This window comes from Babylonia areolata, chromosome 28 (genome assembly GCF_041734735.1).
Source record: "Babylonia areolata isolate BAREFJ2019XMU chromosome 28, ASM4173473v1, whole genome shotgun sequence".
Classification (NCBI taxonomy): Eukaryota; Metazoa; Mollusca; class Gastropoda; order Neogastropoda; family Buccinidae; genus Babylonia; species Babylonia areolata.
This window is the reverse complement of record NC_134903.1, coordinates 21,558,227-21,580,518: the sequence shown is the minus strand read 5'-3', so window position 1 is coordinate 21,580,518 and position 22,292 is coordinate 21,558,227. Positions and strand designations below refer to the sequence as shown.

General features: G+C 43.4%; 1 protein-coding gene across 1 annotated transcript; it reads left to right on the top strand.

Annotated features, from left to right (window-relative positions):
* Window positions 1–2,503: 2,503 nt before the first annotated feature.
* LOC143301860 (dol-P-Man:Man(5)GlcNAc(2)-PP-Dol alpha-1,3-mannosyltransferase-like) lies at window positions 2,504–21,256 on the top strand. The gene is made up of 9 exons (XM_076616275.1): window positions 2,504–2,655; window positions 5,859–5,958; window positions 7,821–7,968; window positions 10,207–10,367; window positions 11,368–11,488; window positions 14,527–14,732; window positions 15,024–15,089; window positions 17,842–17,976; window positions 19,884–21,256. Exons 1-9 carry the CDS (start codon window positions 2,505–2,507, stop codon window positions 20,140–20,142), a joined length of 1,347 nt encoding a protein of 448 aa, XP_076472390.1. The 5' UTR covers window position 2,504; the 3' UTR covers window positions 20,143–21,256.
* Window positions 21,257–22,292: the final 1,036 nt, after the last annotated feature.

Sequence of the window (22,292 nt, the reverse complement as noted above, 5' to 3'; positions counted from 1 at the left end):
TAATGCTCCCATGAAACGTGATGGCTTGCTCATGATTCTCTCTCTCTCTCTCTCTCTCTCTCTCTCTCTCTCTCTCAGGTGTGACGCCCCAGATCGTGGTGTTCTATCGCCTGTATCTTCCGGAGCTAACTCCCTCCCTGAGCACGTGACAAAACAGCCTTCATAAACAGCCAGCAAGTGATACGTTCGGCAGGAAGGCCACTGCGTGGGGCAACTGAAGGAGAAGCGAATTCAGCATCTGACAGCCAACAACCCCGCACACTTTCTATGCGAAACTGTACTGACAAAAGTAGGTGCGTTTCTCTGTGTGTGTGTGTGTGTGTGTGTGTGTGTGTGTGTGTGTGTGTGTGTAAGTGCGCCGCATGTGTACAAGGTGTGTTTTTGTGTGTCTCTTATCACTGACATTTTAGAAAAAAATTAATTGATGCCTTTCCAACAACAGGCGAACTGAGAATAGACGTATCGGGATCAGCAAATCAGTTAGTGTGATATGCGAATAGGTACTAGTCGATGTGGGATGACAGTATGCATAAGCAAAGGTCACATAGTTTGCTTTGGACACGAGGGAGTTCGATAATCATTCAAGGAAGAACAATATAGTCCTTGTCTCTTTTGTTTTGAACTGTGTGCAATGAAACGTGAGAGCTGGAAATCTTACTTCCAATCACCAAATCTACAGAACAAGGGGGTGGGGGGTGGGAGGAGGGGGTGTGGTGGGTCAGTGACAGAGCTTTCAAGAAAAGAAGGTGTGACATCTCTTATCTTCTTAGTTACTGTTAAGGAGAGGGCAATGAAAAACTACATAAAGTATACTGCCAGCATGCTGCATCAAAAACGATGAACAGAAGAGTGTTATCTATCTATCTATCTATCTGTCTATAAATACATATATATATATATATATATTCAGTGAGATTTACACCGCCTCAACCCTCCTCCATCTCTACCCCCGAAATTAGATACATGTTCTGCCAATTAGGTAACTATATTCTAGTTATCGAGAATGAAATAACTACTTGTGTAAGCTGCTAAGTTGACACACAAGTCAACATATTTTTCGACAATCAGTTTAGAACGGAAACAACTTACTTTTCCTGCGAAACTCCCTGAGGAGCACAGAGCCACAGCAGCACTCCTCCAACAGACGGGGTTGTGGGCTGCCCTCTTTCTGCCAGGCCCATGTCCATCCAGCTGCCTTTATCTCGTCCTCCCTGCTTCATCTCCATGTCTGCCTTGGTCTGCCCGCTGTTCTCCTCCCTTGAGGATTATACTCCAGTGCTTGTGTGGTGATGTCGTCTGCAGATGTTCACAGGATCAGGCATGATTATTCTGCCTGGTGTTTGCAGCGGAAACAAAGGAGTGTGTGTGTGTGTGTGTGTGTGTGTGTGTGTGTGTGTGTGTGTGTGTGTGTGTGTGTGTGTGTGTGTGTCGGTGTGTGTGTGTGTGTGTGTGTGGTATTTGTCATCGTTTTCTTTTCATTTCCCGTTGTCTCATACCCTAGGAGGGGCGGGGGGCGGGGGGGGGGGGGGGTGGGGGTGGGGGGAGTACTATTTTACGGAAGCGTAATCATCAACTTGATTGATTTTCATTTCAGTTTCCATAAAAATGAACGACAGAAGCAAAAAAAACAAAAAAAAAACCTCCCAATAGAATAAGAACAACAACAACAACAACAAAAAAGAATAAAAACTGAACGAAAAAAAACCCCATCTTCTACGAACGTGTCAGAAAGCAAGGCACCACCACTGGACTTAATCATAAGGAGAATGAAGGCAGTACCATTTTCAGGGTGCTCTCCTCAAGTCAACCTGTCGATACTATTCATGCCAGCAGACGTATATCATAGAAGCACGGATACAGATACTTTTCTATACGTATTTAACTGAGAAGAAAGAAGGCAATATGTATTTACATTACATCTTCATCTTCATCCACGAGACGACAACAATCAACACGTTGATCACCGGCACTCTGCCGGTATGCCGCAATGTATGTATCATTCCACGCCAAACAAGGCAGAAAACATGAAAGGAAATCCTACCCATGTGATCACTGTTAACAACTCCGGGCAAGGCCTTAAATATCCACTTCGTCCTGGCCTGAGGACGGCAGAGCGCAGACTGGCGAAAGCCGTGAGCTCTGTTCAGGTATCCACACGGTGCTTTTGTCTGCAAAGCTCGATATGCACGTGCATTTGGTTGAAGATCAGGCAAGTGTTGAAGATCACCTTTTTCATGACATCATACAAGTCATTAACAGTTCCACCCTCACGATTCAATTCAAGACACGGTCAAAGTTTGCATTTCAAGGAGGATTCAAAGCGTACGCACACGCACATACACACACCATAGACATATAATTATCGTGTAAATTTTATAAATCTCTCTCTCTCTCTCTCTCTCTCACACACACACTTACACACAGCCCGCTCATTTCTTACTTCTTTATTTCCTCCAAAGGAAGAGCAAAAAATTGTAGGTAACTCCCCTTTATCACGATTCAACATGGCTGCTTCCGCGAAAAGAATCCGTGATACCTTCAAACCTTCATATTGGAAGCATTTTATCTTCGATCCCGCTTACTGTTTGCCAGTATTTCTGCTACTGTTTGTTGCTGAGGTTGCAGTCAATGTTTTCGTCATCCTCAAAATAAAATGTGAGTACCACACGAACACGATTTCTTGTGTCTTCGCTGATGCCGATGCTGCACCACTTTCGAGTGACGTGGTTGGTTGATGTCCTGTTCGTCTGCTGCAAACCAAGAGAGGCCACTGCTGTCTCGTTTGTCTGGTTCATCTTGTTTCTTGATGATCATAGTATTTGTGTGCTTCATTGAAAATCATTGCATCTGATTCAGTAACTGCACATACACTGCAAGGAGTAACAGTCACACACACACACACACACACACACACACACACACACACACACACACACACACACACACACACGCACGCACGCACGCACGCAAGCACACACACAAACAAGAAGTCACGCAGACACACACACACACACACACACACACACACACACCACTACCCAGACCACCACTCATGCAGGAGGGGTGGGAGGTGTGATGGTTGGAGGGGAGGTGTAGCAAAAATCCCAGTTCCCATTGACACTCACTTCTGTTGTTCTGAGTCAGGCGGATGACCACCCGCCCACAACTCATGCATTGATGATCAGTTTGCACAGTATCACTATCACTATCACTATCAGTAGCTCAAGGAGGCAACACTGCATTTGGACAAATCCATATATGCTACACTGCATCTGCCAACCAGATGCCTGACCAGCAGCGTAACCCAATGTGCTTAGTCAGGCCTTGAGAAAAAATAGGAGAAAAAAAAGATAATTAAACAAATCAAGAAATAAGTGAATATTTAAATATGAAAAAAAGAAAAAAGAAAGTCTACAACTAGTAGTAGTAGTAGTAGTAGAAGCAGCAGCAACAGCAGCAGCAATAATGATAAAAATAAAATAAAAACACATAGATAATAATAAATAAACAAATAAGCAGATAAATGTAACAGATACACACACACACACCACACACACACACACACACACACACACACACACACACATGCATAACAGATATGAGATATGCAACAAACATGCAATTTCACAGATATGAAACTTGAATGCACAAATGCACATAAACGATACACATAAACGTACACGAGCCTGGACATGCGCACGCGCGCGCGCACACACACACACACACACACACACACACACCATCTCCCAAATTACTCTGCAATCCCTACCCTCATCCCCAACACTCTCATTCCTGGGCTACGTATCGGAGCTTCCACAGCACACACACACACACACACACACACACGCACACACGCACACACGCACGCACACACCCACACTCATTTTTGCAAGCACACACACATATGCCCATACCCCCACACCCCCTCACACACACACACACATACACATTTTTTTTAAATATATGTATATGTACACACCCACACATTCCAGTATTCCATTGCTCCCACGGTACAGACATGCATGCACACACACCTCATTCTCTACACACACACACACACACACACACACAGGCTGCCACTTATTGGTCGCATGAGAGTGTTCCTCTGTCTTTTGTATTTGGAAAAACCCAGAGAGACTCTGTTCCATTTTGAAGAAATTTGTGCAATGTTGGTTTGGAAATGATGCCATTATTCATTTGATTTGCAAAGCATTGTGCTCTACCTTTCATGCTAGACTTATGGCCGCTCCCTCTCTCTACCTTTCTTTCTTTGAGGCGATCAGTGGTGTGATGGCCTTGTACCTGTTCTTTTTGGTATTCTTTGACTTTTTTTAAGGATTTCCAATTTTCCTAGATGTAGGCCACTCGTTGGTATTGCATAACTAGCAAGTCTATCTGCTCGCTCATTTCCCTTAACACCTGCATGTCCCGGGCAGTATGACCATGTAAATTTTTTAATCTGAAAGTTGCACATTGCCTCATGCCACTCTGGGCTTCCCATTCCACTTTCAATTTTTTGTATGTGGTTCATTGAGTTAAACAGAATAATGGCATGTTGGTTTCCAGGCCAATGGATAGATGATAGCCACTGGAGGGCATGTGTCACAGCTTCAACTTTCAACGTTAGGCTGGAGGTTGTGACTTTGTAGGCAGCATTCTCTTCCCTAATTGTGTTTCCATTTTGTTTCGCTGTGAATCCCCAACCGGATTAGTCTTTGGTGACTGAGCCATCTGTGTATATGATGATGTCCTCTTCTTTACTGTTTTCTTCTATGAGTAGCTTCACTTCCGCATCAGTTTTGCCCTCTGGCCATTCCCGACAATGTCTTCCTAGAGTGGGTGAAATGGCTGTGTTGAATAGATGGTTGATGTTTTCGGAGTTTTCCTCCCATTCTTTTGTTTCTTTCAGGTCTTGTAGTCAGCATACAAGCCAGATTGGGTCTTCTGCTTGCCCCATCCATGATCTTCCTCGTCCTAGAAGGCTGCCTTTTGGTTCCTTGACTGCATCATGCAGTGGGTTTTGAGGGTTTTCTAATGCTCTAAGTAGGTCTTAACCTGTTTTAACTTGTTTCTGGCCTGCATTGAAGGTAGGTCAAGCAGATATCGCATGGTTTCCATAGGCGTGTCTTTTGTTGTTCCAAGGATCAGCCTCGTAGCTTCATTTTGAACTCTTTCTAATTTTAGGAGGCTGCTTTGAGACAGTATTGTTAGCCTAAGTCCGTAGTCGATCACACTGAGAACGAGTGATTGATATAGCAGGAAGAGGTGGCATTGTTCGATACCTTTGGTTGCCATTGCCTTTAAGACTGAAAGACCTTTTTTGCATTTCAGAACAGTATTTTCCATATGTTTTCTGAAGGTCAGCATCCTGTTGAACTGTATTCCTAGGTAGTGTAGGCATTCGGTTTTCTCAATCTGAATTCTTTTGAATGACACAGGTGGTGGTGGTTTGCTCACAGTTGTGTTGTCCTTGCACCATTGAGCGATATTGTTCAGATGTTTCTGGATGGCTGTAGTTCTTTCTTGAGCATCTTTTGAAATTTTGAAGACCAGGCCATCATCCACAAGAGTAAGCACCCGGGCTATTCCATTGTTGTTTAAGTCTGCAAGGCCTTTCGTGTTTACAAACTTTGCAGAGGACAGGAGAGAGTGGAGACCCATGTGGCAGTCCCATGGAAAGTTTAGAAGATGCAGACATCCAACCTTTGAGGCATAGGACGACGGTTCTTTCCTGAAGCGCTGCTGCTGTCCATCTTTTCAGTGTCAAACTTACTCCATACCTTAGTAGCAGCTCCGTGAGGTGCGCAAACTGGAATTGCAGTTTGCACAGTTTGCATACATGTCCCATCATTTTGCAGACACAGAGATTGACTGGGTGGCATACATGCAGGAGGTGGAGGGGGTGGTGAACGGAACCTATGACTACATGCAACTGAAGGGGGACACAGGGCCTCTGGTGTGAGTTCCTTCAAGAGTCTTCTCTTGTCTGTCTGTCTGACTGTCTGTCTGTTTGCTGTCTGTTTGTCTGTATGCTGTCTGTCTGTCTGTCTGCCTGGTCATCTTTTGCATGTTACATATATAATTATTTGAAAATATAACTTTTTATTATAAGGGATAAGCCTTTTTTTGGAGTGTATATTTTATCTGAAAAGAGTATTTTTAATGATTTTTTTGTATCATTATATTACATGAACTTGTGAAGTCAGGTGTTCAAAATAAATGCAGTGTATATTTTTACTGATGTTTTTTGATAATTATAATTTATATATATATATATATATATATATATATATATATATATATATATATATATATATATATATATATATGAACTTGTGGAGTCAGGTTTTTAAAATAAATGTGATGAGAAAGAGAGAGGAAGTAAAATAAATTTCAGGGTGAAAATTAAAACTTTTATACAATGAGGAAGGTCTTGAGAAAAAGCAGTTGAAAACTTTTCTTTGATGTATTAATTAATGTATGTAACAATACATGTGCAAGCATACATATGATATAGATTCAGATATAATGCGCTCCATTGTACCATTGGTTGTGTGTTGATTTTGCAAGGAGATGAAATCTGGGCCGGGTTGCATGAGCGGTTTTAGCAGCAGTGATTTTACCTAGCGTAAAGATCTTAACTCTTTATGGAATTAGTATAGTCTTAGGAAAAATCTAAACACAAAGCAAAGTTGTAAGTTATATGCAATGGTCAAATGATTAGAGCACTGGATTTTCAACCAAGTTTGCTGAGTTTGATCCCCTTGAGGCAGTCGCACCTGGTGAGTTGGAGATTTTTTCAATCTCCCAGGTCAAAATATGTGCAGACCTGGTAGTGCCTGAACCTCTTCAAGTGCAGGAGATCAAAGTTAAAGATCCTGTGATCCTTGTCAGTATTCACTGGGTTATAAAAAGAACAGCATACTGAGCTTGCACTCCCCCAGAAACAGAGTATGGTTGTATACATGGTAGGGTAAGTAAACAAAACACGTACATGCACGTAAAATGTTACATATATTTGTGTATGTGTGTGTGTGTGTGTGTGTGTGTGTGTTGCATGTCTGAAACCTGATTGAATGACACAGAAAACGAATGATGTACGCCCAGTGGCAGCAGTCAGTCAGCTCTACCCAGGTAGGCAGCCTACTTTGCAAATGACTCCGTGTTTGTAAAGCACTTAGAGCTTGGTCTCTGAACAAGGATAGGCACAGTATAAAAGAATCCATACAATGATGATGAATCAGCATTGACTTAAGGAGAATTCTTAACACTAAGCAAACTTCGAGTAAGATTGCACACGTGTGTGCAACCCAGCCCTGTACGCTCATCGATCATGACTGATTTGATGAAGTAATAATATCAGTGTACACCAGTGGTCTGCTTGCTTGCTGTTCAGATACCCAGCAGGCTTCTTTTTCTTTTTTTTTCTTTTTTTTTTAAGCTTTTTTTTTCCCCCATTTTTATAACACATGGACAATTGACATGACAATATAAATGAATAAATACATATATTGGGAAAAGAGAAAAGACAAATTTGACAAAAACACAGTAACAATAGGAAAATAAAACAAAAAAAACAACATGAAAAAACAACAATAGTAAAAAAAAATTTTTTTTTTTTAAAACAACAAACACACACACACACATAAGTGATGTACACATATAACATTCTTAGCAAAAACGACTGAGAATGTTTGAATAAGTCATTTTAAATAAGTCTTCATATATAGTAATAGATATCCATATTCCTACATATCAACTTGCACCCTTTTTTCAACATCTAACTTTGTTGTGTTTTATTTCCATACATGGTTTGATAGATACCCGGCAGGCTTTGTCTACATCTTCATGGGGCTGTATTACATCACAGAGCGCGGGGCAAACATCCGCCTGGGACAGTACATCTTCGCTGCGTTGTATCTGCTCACCCTGTCCGTCATTTTCCTCATCTATCGCAGAACGAGGAAGGTACATTTGGCTGTACAAGTTTTGATTGACTGTTTTGCCTTTCTTTCTTTTTTTTTTTTTTTTTTTTTTTTTTTTTTTTTTTTTTTTTTTTCAGTTTTTCTTATTATTGATTCTGCCCCATGCCTTCCAACTCTTATTGCATGCATGAGATACAAAAGACGGGTCCGAAGGAAAGAGAGAGTGGCTGTGGTTTTGATTGACCTTTTTTCTTTCTTTCTCCTTTTTTTTTTTTTTAATTCTTTTTGGTTCTTTTTCACATTATTGATTCTGCCCCATACCTTCCAAGTCTTTTCGTATGAATGAGATACAAAAGACAGGTCCGAAGGAAAGAGAGAGTGGCTGTGGTTTTGATTGACCTTTTTTCTTTCTTTCTCCTTTTTTAATTTTTATTTTTATTTTTTGTCGTCATTGATTCTGCCCCGTTCCTTCCAACTCTTTTTGCATGAATGAGATACAAAAGATGGGGTCAGAAGGGAAAGAGAGAGTGGCTGTACTTATGATTGACCTTTTTTCTATCTTTCTCCTTTTTTTTATTCTTTTCTCTTTTTTTTCTCATTATTGATTTTACCCTATACCTTCCAACTCTTTGCATGAATGAGATACAAAAGACGGGGTTGGAAGGGAACGAGAGTGAACAGTTCTTTTGCGCCATGAGCTCAGAAGAGAGAAAGGGTGCATTTCAGTTCAGATTAACTTAATCATTGTTGTTCTTTCTTGGTATATTTAATTTGTGAAAGCACTGTGAGCCTCTCTGTGAAGGAACAGTGCTAAAGAAGAGCACTTCATCTTTATGTTATTATTATTGAGGATGTTTTCATTTTGTACGGTGCGTTGGGTGTGTTGTCTTGGGCGATTTTTTTTTTTTTTTTTTTTTTCTTTTTCTTTTTTTTTCTTACCAATATTTTACTGACTGCAAGTTAAATCTCACATCTGAGTCTCACAAAAATAGGGTGCAGCATATGATAAAGCTCACGTCAAAATGATGAACAAAAAGTCAAGCATTGATGGGTTGATCACTGTCGCTACTACGGCCTTTTTTGTACCATTAGCCAGGGTTAATGTGGAGTCCATAGGATCAGGTTCTACAGGAACAAAATTTACAGTTTTTTTTGCCATGATATAGTCCTGTGAGACTGGCTGGGCTACAGGTAATAGAAGATTAATTAATTAATCTTTTTTCTTCTTCTTCTTTTTTGTGTGGGGCCTCCATCCTCCTAATTTTTCCCACTTTTTTTTTCTTTTGTTGTTGTTGTTGTGGGCCCTCATTAATTAATCAGTCACTTGATTAATTAATTTAATTAACCAATCAAGGATATGGCCCTGTGCAGTCGGCTGGGGTTTAAGCAACTAAGATAATTATATGAATTTTGTAAATAAATGATATGGACATGTGTGGTTGTTTGGGAAGAAAGGAACAAAGATAAGAAAGGAACAAAGATAAATGAACAAAGATAAGAAAGGAACAAAGATAAAGGAACAAAGATAAGAAAGGAACAAAGATAAATGAACAAAGATAAGAAAGGAACAAAGATAAATGAACAAATGATGTGGCCATTTTTGTACAGCTGGGGTTAAAGCAACAAAGACAAATGGATAATTAAATAAATAAATAAATATAGATGAATTAATGAATGGGTGAATAAATGAATGAATCTAGATAAATAGATAAATGAATAAACTGATAATTAGATATATATGAATGGATAAGTAAATAAACCAAGAAATAGATGTCTAAAGAAATAAAGGAATTCAGTAATACATAAATAAATATTTCCAAATGGATAAGTGAATAAGAAAATTAAAAATGTATAAAGAAATAAATGAATTCAGTAGTACATAATTGAATAAATGAATTCAGTGAGGGGTGCAATACTCGAGTGGTTAAAGTGTTGGACTTTCAATTAGAGGATCCTGGGTTTGAATCTCAGTATCGGCGCTTGATGGGTAAAGGGTGGATATTTTCCCTGATCTTTCAACACATTTGCAGACATGAAAGTGCCTGCATAAGACTCTGTAATCCATGTCAGCGTTCGGTGGGTTTTAGAAACAAGGACATACCAAGCATGCACACACCCCAAAACGGCGTATGGCTGTCTGCATGGCGGGGTAAAAATGGTTGCATACGTAAAAGCCCCCTCATGTTCATAAGAGTGAGTGTGGGCGTTGCAGCCTTGAACGAAGAAGAAGAAGTAATAGATGAATGAATAAACGAATACAGTGAATACATTTTATTCTCAGGTCCCGCCCTACGTGTTTTTCTTCATGTGCTGCGCGTCGTACCGCATCCATTCCATCTACGTTCTGCGGCTGTTCAACGACCCTGTGGCCATGCTCTTCCTTTACCTGGCGGTCCTGGCCTTCCTCCACGGCCGCTGGGCCACCGGCTGTCTGTTGTACAGGTAGGTCGGCCGCAGGGGGACAGGGTGGAGGGGGGCTGGAGTAAATGGTGTGTGTGTGTGTGTGTGTGTGTGTGTGTGTGTGGAGGAGGAGGAACAGTTTTGTTTTTTGTTTGTTTGTCCTCTTCACACATACTGTTGATTGCTGGCATTTTGTTATTGAAGCATTGATCATCACATCTGATATTGTGTCATTCAAAAAGCTTGTATGTCTTAGTCAGTGTGTGTGTGTGTGTGTGTGTTTGTGTGTGTGTGTGTGTGTGTGTGAGTGTGTGCAAGCATGTGAAGAATTAACTATGCTCACTCACCTGTGTGTGTTTGTGTGTGTGTATGTGTGTGTGTGTGCGCGCGTGCGCATGCATGCATACATGCATGTAAAGAATCAACTACGCTCACTCACATACATAAGCCACGGAGGGTGGCATGATATGATGTACATACATACATGTGTGTTGTTTTACAGCTTAGGGATGTGCATGTGTGGATGTGTCTGTATGTGTGTTCTTCACTTCTTGTGTGCTTTTAGTCTGACTGAAGTGGCACTGTAAAGAAATTAGAGAGGCTTGAAAGCACTATGTAAATGCACAGTTTTATTATCATAATTATTGTTGTTGTGCTATATATTGATGTACGTCTCTCTGTTGCTGGGCTGCTTCAGAGTGTGTGTGTTTATGTGTGTTTGTGTGTGTGTGTGTGCGTGCACATGCGTGTGACTGTGTGCATGTATGGGGGAGGGTGGGGGAGAAAAAAGAACTACGCTTCACCTACCTAGCCAGAAACAATGTGCACCTGTCTGTCTGTCTGTCTTCCATCTTCTTTAAGTATATGTGTGCTATAATTTATTGTAACTGATAAAGATTGGCAAAGGACAGATTGGAAGACTAGGCCATGCCTAAAAAAAAAAAAAAAAAAAATCTTAATCCTTGAATTAAAAAAATAATAATAATAAAAAAACAACAAAAAACGTTTTATATTGTGAGTTGTGAGTTGTTGTTGTGTGAAGCCTTGGGGTGGCGGTCAAGATGAACCTGCTCCTGTTTGCTCCGGCCCTTCTCTTCCTGTTGCTGGTCAGTCAAGGTACCCTTGGTACTCTGCTTCACCTGACCATCTGTGCCACGCCTCAGGTCAGTCAGTCACTCACACCATTGATTGATTGATATGGATATTACATAGCGCCTATCCTCAGTCGGAGACCAACCTCTAAGCGCTTTACAAGCACAGGGTCATTTACACAACATGCTGCCTACCTGGGTAGAGCCGACTGACGGCTGCCACTAGGCGCTCATCATTCGTTTCCTTTGTCATTCAATCTGATTTCAGGCACGTACACATACACACTCAGACAAATACATAACGTTTTACGTGTATGACCGCTTTGTTTGTTTACCCCGCCATGTAAGCAGCCATACTCCGTTTTCAGGGGGGTGTTCGCTGGATATGACATGGATTACAGGATCTCTAACGTGCGTATTTGATCTTCTGCGTGTGTATACATGCGGAGGGGGTTCAGGCACTGGCAGGTCTGCACACATGTTGACCTGGGAGATCAGAAAAATATCCACCCTTACCCACCAAGCGCCACGGAGATTCGAACTCAGGACCCTCAGATTGAAAGTCCAATGCTTTCACCATTCGGCTGGTATACCTTCGGGGAGGAGGGGGATGGACTTTGGAGTGATGGCTTAGAGGTGACGCGTCCGCCTAGGATAGCTGAGCACACTGGTTCGAATCCCGGCGGCAGAGTTTGCCAGTATTTTCTTCCCCTCCACTAGACCTTGCAGTGATGGTCTGGATGCTAGTCATTCGGATGAGATGATAAACCGAGTCTTGTGTGCAGCATACTCTTAGCGCATATAAAAGAACCCGTGGCAACAAAAGGGTTGTCCCTGGCAAAATTCTGTAGAAAAATATGCTTCAATAAAAAAACAAACAACAACTGCAGGTAGGAAAAAATACCAAAAAAAAATGGGTGGCGCTCTCAGTGTAGCAATGCGCTCTCCCTGGGGAGAGCAGTCCGAATTTCACACAAAGAATGCTGTTGTGACAAAAAAAAGAGTAATACAATTCGATACAATACTTTTTTTCTTTTTTTTCTTTTTTTTTTTTGCACTTTCTTTTTTTGTTTGTTTCTGTTCTCGTTCAGATGAGATGATAAAGTGAGGTCCCATCCATGTGTGGCCTGCATTTAGCGATTGTATAAGAACCCACATCAAACAATGGAGTTGTCCCTGGTGAAATTTTTGGAATAATCCACTGTTATATATGTGTGTGTGTGTGTTTTGATGTGTGTGTGTGTGTGTATGTGTGTGTGTGCATACATGTTTGAGTGTGTGTGCGTGTGTGTGAGTGAGTGTGCGTGTTGTGTGTGTGTGCATTGTTGAAGCTTGACTGAATGACGGAGGAAATGAATGTTGAGCATCTGAAGGCAGCTGACAATACAGTCGCCAGTACCCAGGTAGACAGCCTGTTGCGCAAATGACTCTGTTGGTGTCAAGTGCTGAGAATTTGGTCTCTGATCAAAGAGAGGTGCTGTATGAACATTTGTAATAATGATAATAGCATCAATAGTGATAATGATAACAACAATGGTAATGATAATCACAACATCATTTTGTTTTCTATATTTCGATAATGATGAATGAGGGTGATGATTGACAGGCGCAATAGCCGAATGGTTATAGCATTGGACTTTCAATCTGAGGGTCCCGGGTTCGAATCATGGTGACCCGTCTGGTGGGTAAAGGGTGGATATTTTTATATTTTTCCGATCTCCCAGGTCAACATGTGTACAGACCTGCTTGTGCCTGAACCCCCTTCGTGTGTATGCGCATGCAGAAGAACAAATATGCACGTTAAAGATCCTGTAATCCATGTCAGCGATCGATGGGTTATGGAAACAAGAACATACCCACCATGCACACACCCCAAAAACACAGTATGGCTGCCTACATGGTGGGGTAAATAAACAAAACGGTCATACATGTAAAATGTTACATGTCTGAGTGTGTATGTGTGCGTGCCTGAAATCTGATTGAATGACACAGGAAATCTGATTGAATGACACAGGAAACGAATGATGAGTGCCCAGTAGCAGCCGTCAGTCGGTTCTACCCAGGTAGGCAGCCTGTTGTGCAAATGACCCCGTGTTTGTAAAGCACTTAGAGCTTGGTCTCTGACCGAGGGTAGGTGCTATATAAGTATCCATATCAATCCAAAAATACCAACAACTGATGCATCATGCTCCTATGGCGTTCACTGACGGGCGCAATAACTGAGCTGTCAAAGCATTGGACTTTCAATCTGAGGGTCCCGGGTTCCACATGCATACTCACACACACACACACACACACACACACACACACACACACACACACACACACACACACACACACACACACAGACACACACACACACACACACACACACACACACACACACACACACACAACAACAACAACAACAACAACAACAACAACAACAAAACACAACACAGAAGCCTACCTTTTGCCTATGGGGTTAAGTAAGTAAACTAACTAAATATGTTGATTTATTTTTTTTTAATCTTTTTTAAAGTAAGTAACTAAATGTATTAAAATGATTTTTTTTTTTTTATAAAACCTTTCTTTTCCTCTTAGTTAAAAAATAGTGGGGGTGGGTGGGGGGGGGGGGTTGGGGGCTGGGGGAGGAGGTTAAGGAGGAGGGTGGCAGAATGGTTAAGACGCTCACCTGCCAATACAGTGAGTCCATGAGAGTGTGGGTTTGAATCCCACTCTCTCCCTTTCTCCCAAGTTTGACTTGGAAAAAAAAAAAATCAAACTGAGCGTCTAGTCTTTCAGATGAGACGATAAACCGAGGTCCCATGTGCAGCATGCACTTGGTGCACTGAAAAAGAACCCATGGCAACAAGAGTGTTGTCCTCTGGCAAAATCATGTAAAGACAAAAAAAACCAGATCCACACTGATACAGTGATAGGGTGGGGGTGGGTACATTTAACAGTAACAATTCAATAATAACAATGGTAATAATCAGAAACCATTAACACAATTCTGAAGTGCATTAAAGGAATGTAGAAATAGGGTGGTAGCATGTATGTATATGTAGATATGGCTTTGTATGAACACAGTGACGGCCTTCTTGAGAAAATGAAACTGAAACTTTCAGATTCTGTTGGGTCTTCCGTTCCTCATGGAGAACCCGAGGGGCTACCTGCTGCGGTCCTTCGACCTGGGCCGGCAGTTCTTCTACAAGTGGACGGTCAACTGGCGCCTGCTGCCGGAGGATCTTTTCCTCAACCGAGCGTTCCACATCAGCCTTCTGGGCTGCCATGTCCTAGCCCTTCTGCTCTTCTGCTTCTTCAAGTGGAGACGGTGAGCAGGGTGGTGGTGGAGGGGGGTGGGTTGGGAGGGGGGGAAATTTGGGGGCTGAGGGGGAGGGTTAGCGGAGGGGGCAGGTGAGCAGATTTATGTGGCCAAGACAATGAATTCCTCCTCCTCTTCCGCTGTTCAAGTGGAGACAGTGAGCAGGGGTGGTGGTTGTTTTGGTATTTTTACCACTTCCCTTTTGATAGGACAAAATATGAAATAATAAATAGGTTCATAAAAAAAACAAAAAAAATATGTGATAAAATAAAATGTTTGTAATCTTGTGCTATGTCACAGGTTGTTCCCGGGACTCAAATTCTCCCTCTGGATGCGACCCTCTTCCGCTAGACTGCAACCGATCCATATCCTTGCCTGTTGCTGTGCCTAGGATGAAGGTGGCAGGAATGTTAAGACATGTTATCAGCCAGTACAGTGTCCCTGTAAGGGTCTCGGTTCAGTTACCCCCAGTCTCGCCCTTGGAAAATCAAACTGAGCCTTCAGCCATTTTGATGAGACGATAAACCGAGATCCTGTGTGCCGCACGCACTTTGCGCACTGGAAAAGAACCCATGGCAATGCAAGTGTTCTCTCTCTGACAAAAAATCTGCAGAAGAAATCCACTTTGATACGTACACAAATATATATGCATGCACTCAGGGCCTGACCAAGCCTGTCGGACTTTGCTGCTGGTCAGGCATCTGTCTAGCAGATGTGGTGTTGTGGAGTGATGGCCTAGAGGTAACGCGTCCGCCTAGGAAGCGAGAGAATCTGAGCGCGCTGGTTCGAATCACGGCACAGCCCCCGAAATTTTCTCCCCCTCCACTAGACCTTGAGTGGTGATCTGGACGCTAGTCATTCGGATGAGACGATAAACCGAGGTCCCGTGTGCAGCATGCACTTAGCGCACGTAAAAGAACCCACGGCAACAAAAGGGTTGTTCCTGGCAAAATTCTGTAGAAAAATCCACTTCGATAGGAAAAACAAATAAAACTGCACACAGGAAAAAATACAAAAAAATGGGTGGCGCTGTAGTATGGCGACGCGCTCTCCCTGGGGAGAGCAGCCCGAATTTCACACAGAGAAATCTGTTGTGATAAAAAGAAATACAAATACAAATATATGGATTTGTCTGACGGCAGTGATGCCTCCTTGAGAAACAGAAACGGAAACTGCTCTTCACCCTGTCAGGACACTCCATGCTTGAGGCTGCCTGGAAAATTTGGGTTTGAAAAACAGGTGGTGTTGGACAGGCTCTGGCAGGACTGCACATGAATTATGTAGACCTCTGAGATCGGAAAAATCTCCACCCTTTACCCACCAGGCGCCGTTACTGAGATTCGAACCCAGGACCCTCGGATCGAAAGTCCAACGCTTTAAGCACTCGGCTCTTGTGCCCGTGGCGGGGTAAATAAATCAAACGGTCATACATGTAGAATGTCTCATGTTTCATTGTCTGTGTGAGTGTGGATGTGTTTGCGCACCTAATATCTGATTGAATGACATAGGAAACGAATGATATGCCCCCAGTGGCAGCCGTCAGTCAGCTCTACCCAGGTCGGCAGACAGCCTGTTATGCAAATGAGCTTGGTCTCTGACTGAGGATAGACACTATATAAATATAAATATCAAGAAAACATATACTTTTACATACTTTTGAGCATGGTTTTAATTTTTCTGATAAAAAAAAAAAAAAGAGTTTGGTGATTAATATGCAAAAATACCCCCGAAAACAGATTATGGCTGCCAAAATGGCAGGGTAAAAAAGTCAAACACATAAAAGCCCACTGGTGTACATACAAGTGAACATTGGAGTTGCAGCCCACAAACGAAGAAGAAAAAGAAGAATGTTGCAAAAATCACACAAACAGTTCTGGAAGTGAAAGGGGTTATGGAGGAGAGTGGATTCTTTGATTGACAACACAAACAGTTCCGGAAGTGAGAAGGTTAAGGAAAGTGGATTCTTTGACTGATGACACAAATAGATCCGGAAGTGAAAGGGGTTATGGAGGAGAGTGGATTCTTTGACTGATGACACAAATAGTTCCGGAAGTGAGAAGGTTAAGGAGAGTGGATTCTTTGACTGACAACACAAATAGTTCCGGAAGTGAAAGGGTTAGGGAGAGTGGATACTTTGAGTGATGATGCAAATAGTTCGGAAGTGAGAAGGTTAAGGAGGAGAGTGGATTCTTTGACTGACGACACAAACAGTTCCGGAAGTGAGAAGGTTAAGGAAAGTGGATTCTTTGACTGATGACACAAATAGATCCGGAAGTGAAAGGGGTTATGGAGGAGAGTGGATTCTTTGACTGATGACACAAATAGTTCCGGAAGTGAGAAGGTTAAGGAGAGTGGATTCTTTGACTGACAACACAAATAGTTCCGGAAGTGAGAAGGTTAAGGAGAGTGGATTCTTTGACTGACGACACAAATAGTTCCTGAAGTGAAAGGTTTAAGGAGGAGACTTATGACACAAATAGTTCCAGAAATGAAAGGTTTAAGGACGAGACTTATGACACAAATAGTTCCAGAAGTGAAAGATTTAGGGAGGAGACTTATGACACAAATAGTTCCGGAAGTGAAAGGGGTTAAGGAGAAAACTTACGTCACAAACAGTTCCTGAAGTGAAAGGTTTAAGGACGAGACTTCTGACACAAATAGTTTTGGAAGTGAAAGGTTTGAGGAGAAGACTTATGACACAAATGATTCTGGAAGTGAAAGGTTTAAGGACGAGACTTATGACACAAATAGTTCCAGAAGTGAAAGGTTTAGGGAGGAGATTTATGTCACAAATAGTTCCGGAAATGAAAGGGTTGAGGAGGAGACTTATGATACAAATAGTTCTGAAAGTGAAAGGGGAGAAGACTTATGACACAAATGATTCTGGAAGTGGAAGGTTTAAGGAGAAGACTTACGACACAAATAGTTCCAGAAGTTAAAGGTTTAAGGAGAAGACTTATGACACAAATGATTCTGGAAGTGAAAGGTTTAGGGAGGAGATTTATGTCACAAATAGTTCCAGAAGTGAAAGGGTTGAGGAGGAGACTTATGACACAAATAGTTCTGAAAGTGAAAGGGGTTGAGGAGGAGGAGAGAGGGTTCCTTGACTGAGGACACAGATCCTACTGCCCCTGTTCAGCGCCAACTTCATCGGCATGTGCTTCAGTCGCTCACTGCACTACCAGTTCTACGTCTGGTACTTCCACAGCCTGCACCTGCTGCTGTGGTGCACCTCCCTGCCAGTCGTGTCCAGGTGAGGGTGGCAGAGGGATTTCAGGAGGGTGTGGGGGTGGGAGGGATGGGGGTTGGTTCGGGGGGGGGTGGGGGGGAAGGGGGGGGGGTGCAGTTTTTATCCACAATTCTTCCCCTGAAGACAGAATGAGCAGTGTTCACAGAGGATTGGAGGGGAAGAAATGTGGATATTGCTGTTGTGTGTGTGTGTGTGTGTATGTGCTACCTGTTGGGTCCAGGTGAGGGAAGGTAGGTTTGGAGGAGGATTTGGGGGGGGGGATGTGGTGATGGTGGGGGTGTTGTGTGTGTTGTGTTTATGCTACCTGTTGTGTCCAGGTGAGGGTAGGTAGGATTGGGGGAGGGGGGGGTGATGGGTGGGAGTGTTGTGTGGGTGTGGTGTTATGTGTTTGTGTGCTACCTGTTGTGTCCAGGTGAAGGTAGGTAGGGTTTGGGGGTGGAGGTGGGGGGGGTGTAGGGATGGTGGGGTGTTGTGTGTGTGTGTAGTGTGTTCGTGTGTTTGTTACCTGTTGTGTGGGTGTGGTATGTATATGTGTGTGCGTTCTCACTTGTGTCCAGGTGAGGGAAGGTAGGATTTGGGGTTGGGGTGGGAGTGTTGTGTGTATGTTTTGTGTGTGTGCGCTACCTGTTGTGTCCAGGTGAAGGAAGGTAGGATTTGGGGTTGGGGTGGGAGTGTTGTGTGTATGTTTTGTGTGTGTGCGCTACCTGTTGTGTCCAGGTGAAGGAAGGTAGGGGTTGGGGTGGGAGTGTTGTGTGTATGTTTTGTGTGTGTGTGCTGCCTGTTGTGTCCAGGTGAGGGAATGTAGGGTGAGTGGGTGGGTAGGGGTGTGGGAATGGGTGGGAGTGTTGTGTGTATGTTGTGTTGTTTTTTGTGTGTGATGTTTGTGTGTGTGTGTGTGTGTGTGCTGCCTGTTGTGTGCAGGTGAGGTGAGGTAGGATTTCGGGGCAGTGGTGGCGGTAGGGGGCAGGGATAGGGTGGTGGTGTGTGTCTGTGTCTGTGTGTGTTAATGCAAGTGGTACACTTATGTGCAGATTCTCTCTCTCTCACTGCTCTCTCTCTCCATCTCACTCTCTCTCTCCCTCACACACACACATACACACACACACACACACACACACACTGATCAAAAATCAAAGTTCATCCAGCACATACACATGCAAACACTCTTTCTCTCTGTGCTTCCCCCCCCCCCCCCCCATTATCTCTCAATCTCTTTTGCTCTCTCTTTCTCCGTCTCTCACACACACATATCACACACTGTACTCATGAAATAAATCACAGTTCTTCCAGTGAATCCTGTACACACTGCTGTCTACCCTGTCATTCCAGGGTGCTGATTCTGGAACTGCTGGATCTCCGTTGGAACACCTACCTGTCTTCATACACACACACACACACACACACACACACACACACACACACACACACACACTGTATATAAACAGCTGTCTACCCTGTTGTTCCAGGGTGCTGATTCTGGGACTGCTGGAGCTCAGCTGGAACACCTACCTGTCTTCATACACACACACACACACACATACACATACACACACACACACACACACACACACACTGTATATAAACTGCTGTCTACCCTGTTGTTCCAGGGTGCTGATTCTGGAACTGCTGGATCTCAGTTGGAACACCTACCTGTCTTCATACACACACACACACACACACACACACACACACACACACACACACACACACACACACACACACACACACACACACACACACACACGCTGTATATAAACTGCCCTGTCATTCCAGGGTGCTGATTCTGGGACTGCTGGATCTCAGTTGGAACACATACCTGTCTTCATACACACACACACACACACACACACGCACACACACTCACACACACACACACTGTATAGAAACTGCTGTCTACCCTGTTGTTCCAGGGTGCTGATTCTGGGACTGCTGGAGCTCAGCTGGAACACCTACCCGTCGACGGTCAGCAGCAGCTCCGTCCTGCACGTCTGTCACGGGGTGCTGCTGATGGCCCTGTGGTCGAGCCCCCACTTCTCGCTTTCTCCTCCTCGTTCCTCGCAGCTTAAGGCGGACATGGGTACCGGCACTGGTGGTGGTGCTGCAAAGGATCATCATCATCACTGTCATCATCATCATGAGACGACAGTGGAGGCGCGGAAAATGAAGTGACTCTGATGTGTGTTTGTGTAGGGGGAAGTGTTGGGGGGCGTTGTGTAGTGTGTGTGTCGGTATGGTGTGTGTGTTTGTGGGAGTGGGGAGGGTGTGTGTTTTGTGTGTATGTGTGTGTTTGTGTAGTGGATTGTGTGTTTGTGTGTAATGTATTGTGTGCTTGTTTGTATGTAGTAGGAAGGTGAGGGAGAAAGTTACGGAGTTGGTGTGGGCGTGGGTGTTGAGCAGTGTGTTGTGTGTGTGCATGTGTGTGTGTCAAAGGATGTAGCAAGCAGTGAAGTAACATAAGACTGGGTGTGAACCATGTGTATATGTGTGTGTGTGTGCATGTGTGTGTGTGTGTGTCTGTATGTGTAATGTGTTTGAGTATATGTGTGTGTGTGTGTTTTTCTGTTGTATGGTTTTTGTGTGTGGATGTATTTATCTGCGCATGAGCTCAGAATTTTGTCTCTGACCTAAGTTGGTGTTGTGCATGTACAGGTGCATTGTGTTTGAGTGTGAATGTGTATGCACACATGTGTGTGTGTGTGTGTGTGTGTGTGTGTGTGTTCATTGCAGCAGAAGATTAGAGGGCAGAGTATGTTAATGATAACGAGAGCCGACCATCGACTTTACCGTGAGAGATAACCGGTTGGAACATAATTCATGCAGGTAATAGAACCCATAGCAATGACAGAGTTGTCCCTGGCAAAAATTTTGGTGGTAAAATCCACTCGAAATGTACACAGTGTGTATGGGCATGACTAAATCCTACCTGAATGACACAGGAAACCAATGATGAGTGCGTAGAGGCAGCTGGTGCAAATGACTCCGTGTTTGTAAAGCGATCAGAGCCTGGTTTCTGACTGAAGATTGTGGCTGTATCAGAATGGATAGTCATGATTGTGGCATGCGAGGAAGAGAAGTTACCTGCCGGCATGCGCTCTGAAATAATGTTCTGTTGTGTTTTTAGTCAGCCGATGGATGGGAGGCCATAGACCTTTTTACTGTGGGTGTGTCGTTGGCTGGGACATGTAGTTAGGGGAGAGGAACGAGAACGATGAGCATGTTTGGTTTGTCTTCCCCTGTAAGATTATTCACACACACACACACACACACACACACACACACACACACACATTGGGTGTGACAAATAGAAATAAGTGTGTTGATTTTTTTGTATTGGAATGTTAAATGTTTGATTCTTGTTCCTTTTCGTCTTCTTTTATTTATTTTTTTTTCCCCTTATGTAGCAGATGTGGTGTTACATATTATTCGGATCTGTCAGCACACTCTTAACATGTCCTCGAAACTGAAACTGAATCACACACACGCACGCGCGTGCACACGTGCACACACACACACACACACACACAACACAACACAACACAACACAACACTCACTCACTCACTCACTCACTCACTCACACACACACACACACACAACACACACACACACACACACATACACACGCACATGTGTGTGCGCGCGCGCACACACACACACACACACACACACAGCATATACTGACCCAAACTTTCCAGTGTAATGGTTCAGTGAACACCTGTGGCTGGTCCCTGCCATACACCTCTCTGTTCCTGGCTGTGTGACACTGGCCAGTGATGAAGAACAGCGTAGTACAGTGGATCACCAGTCTGACGAGTTTAGTCACAAACACTTAGCCCCCGATCCCCACCCACCTCTCTCTCTCTCTCTCTCTCTCTCTCTCTCTCACTCGCTGTGTCACTCATTCTGTCTGCCTGTGTGTCTGTCTGTCTGTCTGTCTCTCTCTCTCTCTCTCTCTCTCTCTCACACTGGCTGTGTCACTCATTCTGTCTGCCTGTGTGTCTGTCTGTCTGTCTGTCTGTCTCTCTCTCTCTCACACTGGCTGTGTCACTCATTCTCTGTCTGCCTGTGTGTCTGTCTGTCTGTCTCTCTCTCTCATTCTCTGTGTCTTTTCTCTGTCTCTCTCAGGGCTCTCTCTTTCTCACTCTTTGTCTCTTTCTCTGTCTTTCTCTCTTTCTCTGTCTGTCTGTCTCTCTCTCTGTCTCAGTCTGTCTGTCTCTCTCAGAGCTCTCTCTTTCTCACTCTCTGTGTCTCTCTTTTTCTGTCTGCCTCTCTCTCTCTCTCTCTCTCTCTCTCTCACTGTCTGTCTCTCTTTCTCTGTGTC